At 39.1% G+C, this 17,484-nt stretch overlaps 1 protein-coding gene across 1 annotated transcript in view; it reads right to left on the bottom strand.

Annotated features, from left to right (window-relative positions):
• Positions 1-2,185: 2,185 nt before the first annotated feature.
• Positions 2,186-17,484, bottom strand: part of LOC102080367 (kinesin-like protein KIF19) — a 30,372-nt gene continuing 15,073 nt past the window's right edge. Inside the window, exons 2-16 of the mRNA XM_025909558.1 lie at positions 13,709-13,834; positions 13,411-13,605; positions 10,013-10,159; positions 9,790-9,912; positions 9,451-9,607; positions 9,185-9,359; positions 8,696-8,876; positions 8,288-8,558; positions 7,914-8,038; positions 7,648-7,811; positions 7,436-7,541; positions 6,256-6,379; positions 5,454-5,842; positions 4,745-4,801; positions 2,186-4,454 (exon numbers count right to left, since the gene is read on the bottom strand). Of these exons, the coding sequence (XP_025765343.1) occupies positions 4,425-4,454; positions 4,745-4,801; positions 5,454-5,842; positions 6,256-6,379; positions 7,436-7,541; positions 7,648-7,811; positions 7,914-8,038; positions 8,288-8,558; positions 8,696-8,876; positions 9,185-9,359; positions 9,451-9,607; positions 9,790-9,912; positions 10,013-10,159; positions 13,411-13,605; positions 13,709-13,834 (2,370 nt within the window). The 3' untranslated portion in view covers positions 2,186-4,424. The remainder of the gene's footprint in view (positions 4,455-4,744; positions 4,802-5,453; positions 5,843-6,255; positions 6,380-7,435; positions 7,542-7,647; positions 7,812-7,913; positions 8,039-8,287; positions 8,559-8,695; positions 8,877-9,184; positions 9,360-9,450; positions 9,608-9,789; positions 9,913-10,012; positions 10,160-13,410; positions 13,606-13,708; positions 13,835-17,484) is intronic.

Below are 17,484 nucleotides of genomic sequence, written 5' to 3'. Positions count from 1 at the left end.
AAGGTAAAAATACTGTCTGGACAAATGTTGCTTAAAATGAAAATCTCAAGTGATTTGTTATTTCTGTGGTCTTGGAGGAGTAAAACTCAGTTGCCAGCTTGCTTCTAAACCATACAGAAAGTGGTGTCCCCAAAGGGTGGGAGTTAAGACATCCGACCCCAAATGGGACTTAAGCGAGTATACGTGTGTGTGTGTGTGTGTGGCAGTAGTGGTATGAGAGGATATGACAGGTCAGTGCAGTACTGTGCTGTGTAGAAGGGGAGAATCGACCTTGTCTGTTTTATTGAATTAAAGTTTTCGTTTCAGAATAAAACATGAGGGAGAAGAAAAGGTCAGTAACATTTTCATGAGCTTAATCTGGTACTACAACTTGCGCTTTATATTGTTGATACAGGCAAACTGAGGCCAATTATGTGTTGTCATAGTACAGCCTTGTTTAAACAGTAGTAAGAGTTGTAGAGTTTCTGTTAAAGCTGGTGCCAGTGTTACATTCAGGGAAATGTTAGAGGTGTTTCTGCATTGTTCACGTTGTTATCACACAATTTAATTTATGAAACAAGTAATTCTTGCTTATTTCCACCACCTGAGCTATTTTAGTTGTACGTTTTTCTAGCATACTCATGTGAAAACACCACAATACCATCAATTCCCAAAAGGAAAGCATGTAGCACTCTCTCTCCTCCTCCACACTGTGTGTATACGTACTAACAAGATGCTACCTTGAAAACACTACAGTATAAAAGGGGCTTGAAACAGGAACAAACTAAGACTAAAGCATTTGCATTAGTAAAAATGCCACAGCGATACAATTGAAGGGTGTTGTTTAAGGCTACACAGAGGGTCAAACACATTTGTAATGTGTGGATGAGCTGCCACAGAGCAGCACTACCGGGAGACTGGCTATATTTGCAGGAACAGGAGTCAAGCGAGATCACAGGGTGATCACAGGCTGGCAAGGGGGATGTGAGAGTGGAGCAGAGGAAAAGCTGCAGGGTAGGGGATTGGAGAGAAAATAGACTTTTAGACCTAACTGATTCAACTGCTTGTTATTTAATAGATATTAAATAAAAAGGGCAAACATTGTGACAGTGTTACTTGTGTTAACTTAAATATTAATATTGAACTATCATTAAAACCCCTGGTGAGCTCCAGAAGCTAACGCTGGGGGATAAATAGCTTATCATTTAGATCGCTAGTACTCTGACAATGTATTTAATGTAAAAAGTGGTTATGTACATATGCAGCTGACATTAACTGACTTAGTATGTGATACTCATACAGCACCACAGACAAGCTTTTCATGCTTGTGCAAATTTCAAGTTCCTTTCTTCCCTTTTTAGCACTTGAAGTGTTTGCACACAAGGGTACAAATAACACCATCTTCACCACGCTGCCAAAGCCAGCTGAGATGTGGCAGTTTATTCAGCTGCTTATCTGTGGCAGCTCTGCTTTCTTTTGGCTGCTCGCAGCCAAAACATTTCCAAAACTGTCAGATATTAGAACTCTGAGCCTGATCACACACTCACACAAATATGTGTGGAACAGCGTCAGTATTCCCTCGAGGTGAGAGAAGTCAGCTTATCAACAGCTGAGGTGACTTTATCTGCTGGAAGTTTGGAGAAACTGCCACTGTAAAAGTTCCTGCAACATAAGATGCAGAAGTGTGACTTTACATCGCAGCATGACCGTGACAAAGGGTGTTCTTGATTTTCACGACTTTTCCTGCTGATTCAGCCTGGTAGGTAAGTAAGTAACTAAGTAAGTAAGTAAGTAATAATTCATTTCAGTGTAGAAAGTTTCTTTTATTTATCATTTATGTTTGTGAGATTCTCTGAAGGCAATGCTTCACCCAGGCAGGGAAGAAAACTGGGCTTGTGTTTAGACTTAAAGAAATGGATGTTGTAAAGTTGGTTTTCTTAACCATGGAAATAATTCTGTCATCATCCACATTAACTGTCTTCTGGGGTCTTTACTGAGTTACTGAGCTGCCCAGAGCCCTGAGCTGTAATTCTTCTCTTTTAAGAATGCAGTTTTTGTAATCTCTCATGCAAGTTGTTTTTTTTTTTTTTTTTTTTTTTTTTCCCAGCCTAATGATGGCGTACTTAACTTGCATAGGCATTTCTTTGGACCTCACAATTAGTGTTCCAGTCAAAAGCTAAAAAAAACACAAGCTCAAAAATTAGAATCACTTCAAGTCTTTTATTTATTGAACCTGTTATGGAATAATCAGGGAAACAGACTCACATGTGCATGGAACTAATAATCAAACTAGTCAACTGTCCGATTACTTTTAAAACCTCTGAAAATGGGGGGATCAATCTTGAAATCTTCTTCTGTATTCACATGGTCACTGATTGATTTAAAAGAGAAAAAAATTACAAAAGCTGTGTAACTGTCCAAAACATTATTGTGCGTTTCCATTAACTGCCTTCAGACTGTGGTGGCTGATCAGTTTTCTGGACAGTGTAACTTCACCTGCTCTCAGTCAGACAAACAAACATAACTGGTTCATGGTTAAAAACGTCCAAAGTTTCCCTTTAATCTCAACAAATATTCTGAAAATGTCACATGAAATATTTGTATTTAAGAAGGCAAAAGAAAAAAACAAAAATAGTCAGAATGTAAAAAAGGCACATTTTGGGGAGAAGAATATGCACATTGTCTCTGCTTTAGGTAGAAATTTTGCCACTGAAGACACAGCGTTCTCTAACTGGGGACAACAAACAGCCAACAAATAGCCAAAATGACTGACAGGCATCCAAAAACTACATCAGAAATTGCAAAAAATAAAATATCTAATAACATAGCGGGAGTGTTAAACAGTAGCTCCTCTCGCCAGATGACCCTTGAGTGTTTTCACACATCATAGCAAACACAAAGCAGAACTGGAAGACCTACATAGCGGGCTTGACTACTCAGACTCTCTCACACACACACACAGTCATAGGGAGTTCATTTTCTACAGGCCTGCCCCACAGTGGCCTCTTCTCAGACGTTCTCTGCATTCACTCTCTGTTCACTCACGATCTTCTAAAAAACTGTCATGTTAAAGTCAGCAATTTTACAAACTGATAAATAGAACTGTGGCTTGTCTAACATGAGAATAAATATATTCTTTAGGTTTTTTCTCATTTTCAGGGTGACGAGTAGTTATGTCATTTTTTCCCCCAGTGCATTTATTTCTCTTAACAATATTATGAAATTTAATTAAAAAATTAGGGAACTCACATCCACTGGACAGATCGTTCATTGAGTAATATAAAGAGTTTCAGTTTGCTACACAGGTTTTATCTATCGCAGCACATCTCAGCCTCTGATGCTTTAAACTCATTCAGCTATTTCAGCTCCCCCCCCCCCAACTACATTTTCCCTTCTTACAGCATGAAGTAACTTAACATTTCATCTCTGAAATCACTGTACAGTTTGGAGAGATTTCTGCACTCCATTACAATCAAACTGAAGCTCTGAAATTGCAGTTTTATGCTGGAAAGCTCTCTGAGGCCGACTTAGATGTCAGAATTCTTTGGTGGAAAAAGAAGCGTGTTACAAAAGAGGATGTGTAGCTTGTTTTGCAGATCATGGGACAGATTACTGCACAGACTTTTTGCTTTCTATGGCCTGAATCAGATTTTAGGTTATGTTTACAGATTATGGGACACATTAATTCCATTCACTGCCAGACAGATGGGAACCCAGAAGGGGGGGTCTTCCAAAAACAAAATCCTCCCACCTGTCCGGAGACATGACCTCCGACCTGGAGTCCACCACAGAGCTGTTGACTGATTGAAGCAGATGGGGGAGTTTTACATGATCATACTGATCTTTTAGTAAGTTTTACCTCAATAATCACAAATAGCACGATGACTTCTTCCACACTTTCTGAGGCATTACATCTAACAGCCTGCATAAGAATTATTCCAGAGTTTTTAAAAGTGAGGTAACTTCTCTTTTTTATAATTTGACAATCTGGATCAATTTTCTAGCTTTAACATTAATTAACAAACTACAATATTATATTATATATATATATATTATATTATATATTTCACAGAGTGAAAACTGAAAAGCTAATCATAAAAAAAGCTCCTTGTGAAAGGGACTGGGAGGATTGGAGGCTTTCTTTGCAACCTGTAATGTCAGCGGTGACACAACCCTGGTTTTAGTGCATAACAGCAACTCTAACAGATAAACTTCAGGGTGCAGTTCACCTGATGAGTCACTATATCAGACCTCTACAGACAGAAACGGGCAGAGGTGGACTCCAGTGATGGAATGGCAAAGCAGTAAAGAAAGAAGAAGCATGTTTGCATAATTTAGAGCATACTTTTGGCTTTTTATGAAATTTACATTCTAAGCACTTCACACCAGCATGAACATCAGCTTGATCTGAAAGGTACTTTAGAGGTCAGCTTGCACAGGAAGTATTATTTCTTCTTCTGACTCAGCATTTGAGCCTATGGAAAGAGAGGGAATAACAGAATGAATGCAGTGATGACCAAAGGTGAAAGAGGAATGATACTTGAAGATTGGCGACACATGAACATGAGTTATTTAAAGGCTATGTGTATGTATAATGTCATGTATATACCTGAGGGGTGTAATCATGTGAAGTTGAGCAGTAGAAAATACACTTTACATGTTTTGCATATTATAAAATGTACATAAGGAGGTTTCTCAGATCGTGCTCAGCAGTGTTACAACTTTAAGGAAGACTATCTCCTCACAGGCAGTGAAATTGGTTTACCTGTTTGCTGGCTGCTGTAGGGGGCCTGACTTTGGCGAGAGGAGGGACCCCTCGGTACTGAAATACATTAAGAAATACATTATTGCTCAGTCTGCAGTATCTTTCCCAGAACAAACACCAATTGCAAAAAAACATACTAAAAGTAAACCAAGCATAACAAGAAGTCCTGAAAAATCTGTTTAGAATAATGTACTATGTTTAGCAGTCTTTGCAAACTTCAAAAAGCAAATGTCCTAGATCTTGGTTCCACTTGCCTCTTACCCGTGATTTCAGTGGAATTTTCAAATTCAGGATCTGACACAGACTGATTCATGTTGTACACAGTTCTTGCAAGTTCATAGAAATTTCTGTTCAATTAGAACCAAATATTTGAGTTGATGTTTGAAATTGTTGTTGTAATTTGTGTTTTAAATATTTTTAGATTGATGTTTTGTTTCCTTTACAATATTATACATTAAAGTATAATATTGTAAAGGAAACAAAACATAAATCAAAAATTTGTCCTCTTTTTTTATTCGGGCTACTTAAATTTATTTTGGGCTACCAAAAACTGAAGAGTGCCTGCCCGAAGGGCTACCAGGGATTTTGAAATTTTGCGAGCCCTGTAGTCCCCTTGTTAACACAGACTACTGATAATCTACAGACATCAACATTATGTGACACCTTTCACGTGTCTTGTGGCAGTTTGAAAAGAAAACCAAATACTAACCGCTTGACCTGTGACCTCGAAAGAGCGTGAGCGTCTCTTTTTGCGACGACCTTCAAAGTCTGCCTCGCGAGGTGTTTGGTTCTTGTTGAGCACATGTCGGTTACGTGGGCGTGTCAAGGTCAAATGCAAACCAGGTCCCTCCCCGGTGCTGCTGGACAGGTTATCGTCTGAAGTGACGTGTCTCAGCTCGGGGCTGGGCTGCCTGACGCGCCTCATTGGCAAACCTCTAGAGGGAGCTTTGCTTAAAGAAAGGCTGCTCTTCTGCTTTTTGGGGTCCAGGGGAGATGGTGCAGGAGGTAACCGCAAGACATCCACCTCGAGCGCTTTGGAGCACCGACGTGCTGCTTTTACTGCAATGTTCTGGACCCCCTTTAAAATCTGCTGCCGTTCTGTGGAGACACAGGTAATTTCTTTTCACTGTTATTTTTAATCTCCATTCACACCATGGAAAGAAAGCTAGTTAACAGAGAAACACTACTTTTCCCCATTAGCACTGATTTAATTGTTATAACTGAAAATCAATCGCTCATATTAAATATGAAGGAGATCTGCAGAATATTTCTTGTGTCCTGGTTCAAAAAATACACTTCTAGGTCACCGTGAAATCTGAAGGCTTCAACCTGAGCACTGATGCAAAGTGCTTTAAACAAATCTTACATCATGGAAACAAACAATCATCAAACTCAAGGGTTTATTAATTTTCTGTTACCTTGCATTTAAATACTCCCCCTGTATTTAAACTGTAGTTAAAAACCCTGTTAAAATTCCCCAAAGTTCATATGTCCTCATTTGAATATCGTACCATTTATTGAGAGGGGGATATCGGCCCCTGCCTCGCTGCTCTCAGGTGATGAGTCCAGGTGGCTGCTGACACTGTGGCTGAGATGGCTGTAACTCAGAAAGCTCTCAGGAGCCAGAGGCTGCAGCTGCAGACGGGAGATGCAGAGTGCCACATTACAATATAACATTCACTGTGGTACTTAGCTTTCAGTCGGTCTGTCTGAGTGTCAGTGAGGATTAATCAATTCTATGGCTCTCCAAAATGATATTTTAACTCTGGATGGGGCTCTGGTGGACTCTGGTGAGCATAACTTTATCTTGCCAATGACTCACATCTCTCAGATGCATTTACACAGGAAAAAATAATGAGCTGGAGGTGATGAAACAAAGATGTAATTCTGATAGTTTGGGAATTTCATCATGGTAAGCTTAGCAAAAAAAGCCTGAACATAGGAGTCAATAGTGAACATTTTATTATGGACAGGCGAATGTTGAAAAACAAAGGGATTAATAGAGTGAAGTATCTCTGAGAGTGAAATTCAAATACGAAGCCATGTGAAGAGAAGCTCTTCTGCGTTTTCTCACAGCTGATAAAGTCTCTTCTTCTTCCTAGCGGTTTATATCCCGCGATGCAGGGTCCGCTATCTTGCATGCCTTCCTCCACTTCTTCCTATCAAGGGCGTCTTCTGGTGTAACATTCACAGCCTTCATATCATCCTTGATTCGGTCCATCCAGCGCTTTTTTGGTCTTCCTTGCGGCCTGTTTCCCTCCAGATCTAATTGCTGGGCTGTCTTTGCGATGGAATTTTTATCGCTACGGACAACATGGCCGTACCATCGAAGCCTCGCCTCTCGCATCTTGTCTGTGATTGGTGTCACTCCCCATTGTTTCCTGACATCATCGTTCCTCGCTCGGTCAAGTCGTGTGAGACCCAGAGGCCACCTCAGCATCTTCATCTCCACGGTGTGAAGAGCTTGTTCATGTTTGGTCGTCGCTGGCCAGCACTCTGACCCGTAGAGTGCCACTGGGCGCACAAACGACTTATAGACTTATAGACTTTCGCCTTAAGATAGATTGGTATTCTCTTGTCACATAAGAGAATACCAATCTATCTTAAGGCGAAAGTCTATAAGTCGATTGTGCGCCCAGTGGCTGATAAAGTAAAATGAACAAAACCAGATGGTATTATAGTTGTGCTTACCTCTCTGTTGCCCTTCCCATTAATGTGGATGGGAGGTGGGGTCATTACTGCTGAATTTTTCATTTGCCTGGCATGAGGGCTGCTCTTGAAAACTCTGTTATTGTCCCTAAAGCGGGGAATAAGAAAACAAAACTGAGAACCTACAGTATGTATGCAGACAGTGTATCGAGTTAAAAAGCTTTAAGGCACATATGAAAAAGATGTCCTCTTACAGATCAGGTTCAGGCAGAATGGAAGGCAGGGTATGTCTGCGTATTTTGGCTTGACCTCGCCTGTTTTCCGAGCACATGTTACGTATGCTCTCCTGGTCTGAATCTATGTCCTGCATGTTGTCACGACCGTGAGAAGGCAAGGCGATCTTAGGTAGCGAGACCTCCTGGAAGTAAGCACATAGGAGTTAGTTGTACCTTGTGTTCTTCTAGGCTTAATACTACTATAGTATCACTTAGTTTAGACTTTACGTGTCAGCTGTAGTTACCTTGATGGTCTGCCTGATTGTCACCTTTTCTAGGGCAACTGCTTTCTCCAGTTTCCTATCATCTAGTTCCCTCATGTACATATCATACAGCTCCTGGAGGTGTGGAGGTACGGGCAGACTGTGGTCTGTAACACGGAGGATAATTAGTGTCTTTAAAGCAGAAAATAATTTAATAAAAAAACAAACAAATCAAAAACAACTGATGAGCTCCTTCATGATTATTCAACTGTCTAATTGTCTGGTGCAAAGTAACTTCATTTCATTTCATTGATATTCAACTGTAAAGGGCCTAATAACCCAGTTAGCAGTGCTATAAGTATTTAGATGATGTTTGTTTTTAACAAACTTTGGAGTCATAATGCTCACATACTCACCATCAATGAACTGTCTCTGCTGTTGAATAATCTCGTCACACAGGTGTCTGTGCTGTTCAAATCGCTGCACCACAAAGTTTTTCTGTCGGATCACGTTGTCTTTGAGCAGAGCGTGGGACTGCATCTCAGCGTTCTCAATCTCCAGCTCGTGGACCTTACAGAGAAGTCCTAGGACCTCGCGTTGCTCCTCTGAGCTAACCCGCCGCGGCAGCAGCTCCTCCAAACGCCGAGCCTGATCCCGAAGCTCCAGAAACCTACGCTCAAGCAACGCCTTTAAACAAAAGGTATAAAGGCACATTTTAAAAAGCAGACTGTATTTCAGACACTAAAAATATTATGCATGCACTACAGTCAAAGGTTTTATAAGAAAGATTCTGGTTTTTTCTAGTTTTAGACAGACATGCCCACCTTCTCCTTGTGAATCTTTTTCTGTTCAGCCATGAGTGCAACCAGATTTTCTCGAGCTATTGCCACCTCCTGAGTCTCCGTGGTGTCTGGAGGAGACTCTGAGGAATCAGAGTCCTTCTCACTTTCATCCTTATTGACACTTTCCTTCCTCCTCTCCACACGCCACTTTCTCCTGCGCCTGCTGCGCTGGTTAATTAAGGCACATTTGAAAGTACATAGTTGAAAAAAAAAAAAGAAAAAAAATGTGGCCAATAAAATTCATTATTACATTTGATTTATGTTGTTTTTTTGATCAGACTTACAATAATTTATATTTATATAATCCACAAACACTGACACTTTCAGGGAACTTTAAGCACGACAAGCACATGCTGTGAGTTTTCAACATATTATCAAATAGCTGGATTTAATAATGTTACAAAGAGAATTACTGGATAATTACTGTTGGATAAAGAAGTGAGAAACACATCAAAAATGCTTGACACTGACTCTGTAATAGTTAAAAGATTATTAGAGGTGGCAATCTGGATCTCCATGTTGTTTTTTTCCAGCTCCATCAGGCTCTTCCTGATCTCCATCTGCTGGCGGAAAGCATCCAGAAGCTGCTCCCTCAACAGATCCATCTCCTCTCGACTCTGCAGGCTGGAGTGGGCCTGGACCTCTGCTACAAGGGAAGGGATGGAGATTAGACTCAAAGAGCTCAAAAAGCAGGTGTTTTTCAAATATTAAAGTCAGCAGTGAGTGCGAGACTTTACCCTGAACATTGCGGATGTCAGCTCGGTCAGAATTGAGCTGCCGACTCGCCTGTTCGGCGATCTTCTTTTTCAGCCGCTCGATCTCGCAGCGCAAGTCTGAGATGATATTGGTGTACTGAGCAATGTGGTATGACACATTTATCATGTTCTTCTTCACCTAAAGCACAAAGATGAAAAAGAATACTTGAGATATACTTTGGATCTATAATTTATACAATAGAAGTTGGATTTATAACTGCAGAAAGTTGAGTTGAAGCTACAATAATTTATTTTTACTGCAAAATGAACTTCTGCTAGAGTGAAGCAATACTGAGACATATAAAATATTACTCAGCTCACCCGTGTTCGAATACTTTTGGCACGGTCTGCATATGTCAGCGTGTTACGAGACTCCTCAAAAGCTACAGAGGCAGGGCTAATATGGGCTATCATGACCGTTCTGCTGTTTCCGCCCAAGGAGTCCTATAGTTTAAAAAAAGATTGATAAATATAAACACACAGAACAAAAACCATCAAAATCATCAACACAGTTGGTCCCCTAAAAACCTTCAGAGGACTGTACCTTCAGGAGACGAGTCAACTTGCTGTCTCGATAGTTGACATACTTGTTACCATTTTTGTCACTCAGGGCATTAATGCAGTTGCCCAAAGCCAGGAGGGAACGGTTGATGTGGGCTCTTTCTTTCAAACGCTGACCTCTATTTTGAGTCTGATGAAATAAAATAAAAATGGATGAGTAATGAGAAAACTTTAAATATGCTTTTAAAAAAAGGAAAATATTCCCCCTTTTCTTTTACTGCTCTGAAGGTGATTTAAGTAATATAATAATAATGATAATAATAATAATAATAATAATAATAATAATATAACAGTAATATTATGATTAGAGATGGACCGATCCGATATTACGTATCGGTATCGGTCCGATACTGACTTAAATTACTGGATCGGACATCGGAGAGAAATAAAAAAATGTAATCCGATCCATTAAATATCAAAAAAGCACCTCACAAAACTTGTGACATGGCGTAACTCGGCTCATAACTGTGGCACGTCGCTCCAGTATGTGTCACGTGATAGAGCGGCTGTGTGTATTTGTAGCTTCACTACCACCCGGCATTTCATCTCTGAGGAAGTGATCCCAGAGAGAAGTAAAGCAAGTGTGTAAGTTCATCTCTGAATGTTTGTAAAGCATTCCCACGTAAAGCTTAACAACCGATATATGGAGCGACTGCCTCTTCTCTCCCCCTCCCTCTCCTGTTGCTACTTCAGTCATGAAACTGATTAATGATCCGCTGATCGGCTTTTCTGTCGCGAGTCCGTCTCTCTTGTTTGTTTATTGCCCACTTCGCGCCAGAAAGAGGAAACCAGCGGCTGAACAACAGCAGCACGTTTAAGCTTGATAAGTTGTTGTTAGAATTTATTTACGTTCTACACCAGGATCCTTTTCTACGTAGCTGACGGCTGGTAACTGTGCAGGGGCGGATCTAGCAAAGTTTAGCCAGGGGGGCCAATAGGGCATGAACAGGGAAAAGGGGGCACAAAGACATACTTTTCTTTCTTATTCTCATTTAAAATGTCTAGTTTTTAATAAATAATTATCTGAATCTTACATCCAAAGTTTTAATCTGATGTAAAATGTATATTAGTCCATTACTGTATATAGTAACTATTAAGTCTAATATACCCTGGTAAGCTAGTACTTTTTTCTTTGGGAAGGTACCATCTGTGCAGTCTGCAATTCTGTTGAAGAAATATGTTGAATCTATTTAATTATTCTTGAAAAATAATTGATTTCTGTGCATTTTTTTCACACTGCATCAAATTAAAGTTGATTATGTCAATTAAGCATCATGAGGTGGAGGGTGGGGGGTGGGTCCCTAATTTATTTATTTTTTTGCTGGGAGTTTTAGAACCCGATTAGTCAGGTTGCTTACTCTTTAAAATACCAGAATAGGGAGGATGGAGTAGGTTTATGTTTATTAGATTGATCAGTATTGCTGAACTATGAAATATTTTGGGTGCAGTGTATTTTTTACATATAGGTATAACAGAATAGCTTTAGTGTTTTGTTTTTTTTAACTTTAGTATGAACTTATACAAAAAACAGCAAGATATTAAAAAAAACTGTTCGGTATCGGCAGATATCCAAATTTATGGTATCAGTATTGGTATCGGACATAAAAAAGTGGTATCGTGCCATCTCTAATTATGATAACACTTTTGGGTGGCACTGACAAAAAAACTGAATAAGTATCAACAGATTAACACAGTTTAAACCTTTTAAATTAATAAGTTATACTAAATAGAGGATTCATTAATGATGGTGATATTTAAACTATGTTTTCACAGGCTTTACAGCCCCCAGACACCAGGGGAGTGTCAACATTAGTAAGCTACTGTTGGCCGTTTCTTTCGGTGTGTAGTTGACATGTTTCCACTCCTGACCAATAGATGGCATTAGGTCCTTGGTCCATCTAGTACTAAAATAACACAACCTCACCTTTTGCTAACTACATGGATGCCTCTTGTTTACAGGGAGAAAAAATGTTCTTTGCAGCTTCATGTGACTAACACCTGTGAGGTATGCTCAACTTTGTAATGCGCAACTCATCAATATTATGCCTTTGAATCATTCAAATAGTCTCCATGGCCAATAAGTGCACTCACAGCCTGACCGCATGATTATCTCATAGTGAAGAACAACAAGCCTGTGGTAAAATGAGCATCAGTGACAAGCTATTCAAATGAAGGAATAAAGCAGTCTCAACCTGAACAGCTGCCAAAAAGAAAAAAAACAACAACTGAACAAGTACTTGAGTTTTTCTCACTTAACCGCTTGCAAAGAGAAGGTCAAGGCGATAATACATCCCAGAAAATGAATTGGCTCGCAGATTCTCTTCATCGCTGTATTGACAAATACCAGTGTGACAATACAAAAAAAAATTCCATGGACTGTTCTTCGCTTTTATATCTGTCATTCTTATTTTCTTTGTAAAGAATGTGCTTTAATATGTTATCTTCCAATTCTTTATTTTGTGTTAGTTTTCTGTAGAAATATCTAGAAAATCTTTCATAAATTCCTGGAAAACAAAACAGTGTTGTCTAAAAAAAGAAAAAAAGTGCAGACATCAGATTTCATTCATGAAAAGAAATGAGTTGTGATACCATTAACACAGTTACGGGATTCATGTTTCTGACCACCTGTCAAATTTAAGTCCACTATGAACTGTTTTTGACTCTGCTTAGGTAGAGGTTGCAGGTACGTCGCTGCAACTGAATCAAAACATGTATCAAAAAGTTGACTGCTGTTGTAGCTGTTTAAGTCAGAGATAAACTAATGTATTAGTAGATAAAAATGTATTTCACCATTCACTACTGGGTAGTTGCCTATAACAGTGTGCTGTGATAAAATCTGTATTAAGTTTCTCTTTTTGTTCCTCTGTTTGATTATTAGCAGGGACAATCAAAATGTTTAAGATGAATGTGTGCCAACACTAGAGCTGTGTCTTTGAACAATGTTGGAACAGTTTACTTTTAGAATCAAATTGGAATTATTTAAGGATTCTTAGCTATCATAAGACAGAGCAAAATGGGGGAACTCGTGTCACAAATATATGTTAAAATGAAAAAACAAAAACTGGTGGCCCCTGGTGGACATATCCTACTGGATCAAGGGACTGAGATTATATTATATTTTTTATAAGTCTCCTAAGATTTATGGTAACCTCCATCCTCTTACGAAATCATTCACTGTTCCCCATGGAGACACGACTCATGGAGCAAAGCCTTGTACTGTATACAGACACGTCACATTAGCCACAGCCTTGAAACTTGACTTCGGTAGGTAAGCACTTGATAAAAGTAGCTTCACCCACACAGATACATACGATTAGACAATGTTTCAGCAATTTAAAGCCCTCCCTCTGAATACATATATATATATATATGTACACACACCTGTGCTGCTCGTTCGGAGCCGGCGAGGTCAATCATGAAGAGGCGTGCAAAGCGGACCTCCTGCAGAACGTCACGACAGCGGCTCTGCTGTTTGACAGCTACTTGCAGCACAGCGTGGGAGCGAGATGACGTCTGATTGGCGGCTGTTGGCTCCTGGGTGCGCTGTTTGTTACCCTTCATGAGGAGCTCCATGATCTAGAAAAACACAGGTGTGAGTTATTTCTGCTCTTTGTAATTTCTGAGTGTTTTGATTGAAATAAATGGGTCGTGTAGTGCTTGGAAAGGTAAACTGACTCACCTCTTGAGCATTGATGGTGGACACCTCTGTGATTCCAGCAACCTGAATAACTCCCTTGGAATCTTCTCTTAGGTCTAAGAATCCTGAGGATGGATTCAGCAGGTCATGGATCATCTCATTGTAGATCTAATAACAAACAGAATACATGTATAAATATATATGAATGGATCTGCAATAAAGATCAAAAAGCTAGGTTACAGACACAAATTAACTGTGAACATCCATGGAAAAGGCTTCATTCAGCCTTTCAGGCCTCCTGCATAGACTGAAACCTGGTACAAAAACATCAAGTGCTACATTTTCAGCAAATTAATACCAACAATCAGCCTAATGCTGTCATGATATTAGAAATGGAATTGCTAGTGAGACTACCAGCTGAATTACATCATTCTTGATACTCAATTTGACATCAAAACAAAGTGATTATTACATGTACTTAAACACAAATGTCTTGATTAAAACGTTACGCTGTTGCCAGTTACTTTAGGATAACAGTGGCAACAATGTAGCTTGCCATCACCAGTGTGTGAATGTGTGTGTGAATGGGTGGATGACTGGATATGTAAAGCGCTTTGGGGTCCTTAGGGACTAGTAAAGCGCTATATAAATACAGGCCATTTACCATTTACCATTTAACAGCCCAAAGTACTTCCATGCCCAACAGTGTCCACCTGTCTTCATCAAAGGTATCCTAAATATTAGTTCTGTTGACCTCTGGTGACCTACAACAGCTTTCAATCCGAGTAAGTAACATGTCTGGAAAAGTCTAATACTAACATGGTGCCAAGTAAACTGAAAAGGCTTTTGGAAATCAGACATCATTCATAAAGAAACCCATTTCAAAAGAGAACTGGCTTTATATTCTGAACATTCAGATGGACAAAATAGTAGTTAGTTATTTGGACAAAAGCAGCTGCCAGAAACCAGCTTGCAGAGTTTGCCATCCTTAGAGGCTCACTAATGTAGCTAAAAAGGTTTCTCTTTCCATTAAGGTTTCTAAATCTGCTAAAACCCACAAACCAGAATAAACATGAACAAAAAAGGAGGACGGCTGTGTGCATCTGAATGGTACAGAATGGCTGAAGGTGTCCTTTTATCAGTACAGGCTATATTTATGTGCTCTGTGCACATGTTTAAGAGATTGCACATGTGAAAGAGATTGTGATTGGAACAAGGAAAGGAACAGATGTGCGCACTTCGCTCAGTAAGGCTATAAAATGGCGTTTAAACTCTTTGTGGTGAGGCAGCAGCGGTAACAGATTGCTCCCTGGAAACAGCAAACACACATGTCACGCACACACTTGTTTCAGGATTCATCCCGATGAGTTCAATACAGGTCAGAGAGCATCCAGACTCAGTGACTAGGCTTCCTAATAGGAACATTTTAACTTCCACCCACCGAGAGCGCTACTAAAAGCTAGGCTTCAATAACATTGTCAGTCACTGAACATAATGATAGAGTCTGGCACTGAAAACACAAAATGTCATTTTGATGTCAGATGCAAAGCCCACTCTGAGAGGTTAAATTTGTATCCAACAAGTACGTCTATTGTGCCATTTTCATTTTGTGTTAAAGCCTCAATGCTCTTTTCATATTTCATATTCATTTTTCATCTCTCTGTTTGTATTCCTCATTTTGTTTTCTTTTGCCTGGAGCTTTTCCTTTTTGTTTTCTTCTCTAAATTTCTTTTCTTTCCTGACAGCCTGAACATTTCTGAATAAATCTGACACATTTATTTGTATTTTTGTGCTGCCATCTTTTGCAGATCTTGTTGCAAAACTATAACAGATAAATTGTTCACTTAAAATCATAGAAATAACCTCAATGACACAGTTACTTTCAGAGATTCTTTTCATGTGTACTTAAAACAGAAAAAAACCCCCAAACCAACAAAAACATTCAAATATCTTGCTAAATGACGTGGTGAAAATTGTAATTAGATCTCTTGAATGCTTACTGTAAGGCTAAGCATTCAAGAGAGTTTTTGTATTTTCAAAGTGAGGAAAAGCCTAAATGACCTCTTGAAGCCTGTAGCTATACTAATTCACACCAGCCAGGATTAGTTTCTTCTGTCAGAGTCAAGTGAACCAGCTCTATTGTACCCAGGGCTATTAAGGCTTTTGTTGCTGAACACAGAGTGAGCTGTACCTGCTTGTCAATAATGAGGTGTGGAACCACAGCCAACAGTGAAACCGCCATCCTCAGCCTGTGGTTTTATCTGTGGTTCATCATCCACTGACAAAGGCAAAGGTAACAAACACCTAAAAGTACTGAACCTTTCTATATAAAGGCACATGTAAATCCAGTACGCAAGAATAGTTTCCAGTTACTGTTGTCAATTTATAGCAATGTGCTGAAGTAATGATGACAAGAGACAAGAATGGCATGGACTGAGCAATGGTCTCTACAATCGACCCCCGCCTATTCATGTTCAGTATTCGCAGATTTTTTCGTAGGGCATATCTAAAATATTTGCTAATCATTTTAATTTTATTTTCATGACTAAATAAATTTTTATGGTAGAAATTTTTTTTCAAATATTCATATTAATGTAAACACAGCAAAAATATCAATAAAATGTCGAAATTCCAAACACAAAGCTCCCGGGAAAGAAAATGCAGCTTGGGAAGCTGAAATATATCAGCATTTTAAGAGAGGGTCTCAAGTATTTGAGGATTTCAGCTATTCACGGGAGCTTGTGGTCCCTACCCCCTGTAAATACCGGGGGTCGACTGTACTATTATTCCCTTGTAATGTATTCAAATCACAATATAATCACTCAGTAACTTTCATTTACTCAGAAGCAAACGCATATTTGTTTTTTAATAACATTTAATTGATAATCTGAATTTTAATAGAATATCTACATAGGCATACCCAGGGCCATTTTCAGGAAACCATCAAACCTGTGCTCTAGTGCAAAACTGTTCAAAACTAATGCGAGTTTATTAGGTTAAAAAATATTTTTTTATGAATCAAATAAGTTAGCACAGCTGAAAACTAAACAACCTCTAAACATTGTACTAGTTGAGCGACTCAGGCTTCAGCATTTGTATGTTATTACAGTCTAAAATTGTCCCCCAAAAAACAGTAAAACTCAGACTTTTAAGAAATAGAGACAAATTTATGTGGAAAAACTGCCACAAAAACTAAATGCAATGGTGTGTATTACTCCAGTAAGATAACAACACAGACTAAATCTAACCAAAACAGAAAGAGAGCTGGGAGTTTCCAGTACTCAACTGAGAAAGACATGTATGTACATAAAAGTTTCTAGTTTGACAAACAGGCGCCTCACAGGTCCTCAATCAGCAGATTCATTAAAAGATGCAAAACATGCTAACAGTGAAGAGGCGACTCCTGGAAGAAATATCTGAGTCTTAAAAATGATGCTGCATATCTGAGACTAAGCAATATGAAAATAAAATAAAATGAAAAATAAAACCTAGACACTGAGCATAAGAAGATTAAAAAACCCTGCAGAGACAGGCTGATCAAAATTAGATCTCTTTGGGTGAAAAAACAAACAAACCCCAAAACAATTTGTGAACAGAAGAATAAATAAAAAGACCCAAACTACAACTTCCTCTGCAAAAACTATTTAGAAAAGAAACAGTTGCTTTTATTTTCCCGCACGTTCGGTGAACAGAACAGCTACCACATCCCTTTTTAAGTGCCCATCAACCAATTCAGTTCATGGGAGCTGTTTCAGCAAGGAATGAAATGTGTCCAGATAACCTAAACTGAATGCCAATTATAATTTCTATTCACACTG

This window comes from Oreochromis niloticus, linkage group LG8 (assembly GCF_001858045.2).
Source record: "Oreochromis niloticus isolate F11D_XX linkage group LG8, O_niloticus_UMD_NMBU, whole genome shotgun sequence".
NCBI classification, from domain to species: Eukaryota; Metazoa; Chordata; class Actinopteri; order Cichliformes; family Cichlidae; genus Oreochromis; species Oreochromis niloticus.
Note: the sequence above shows the minus strand (reverse complement) of the source record. Positions and strands in the feature narration are given on the sequence as shown.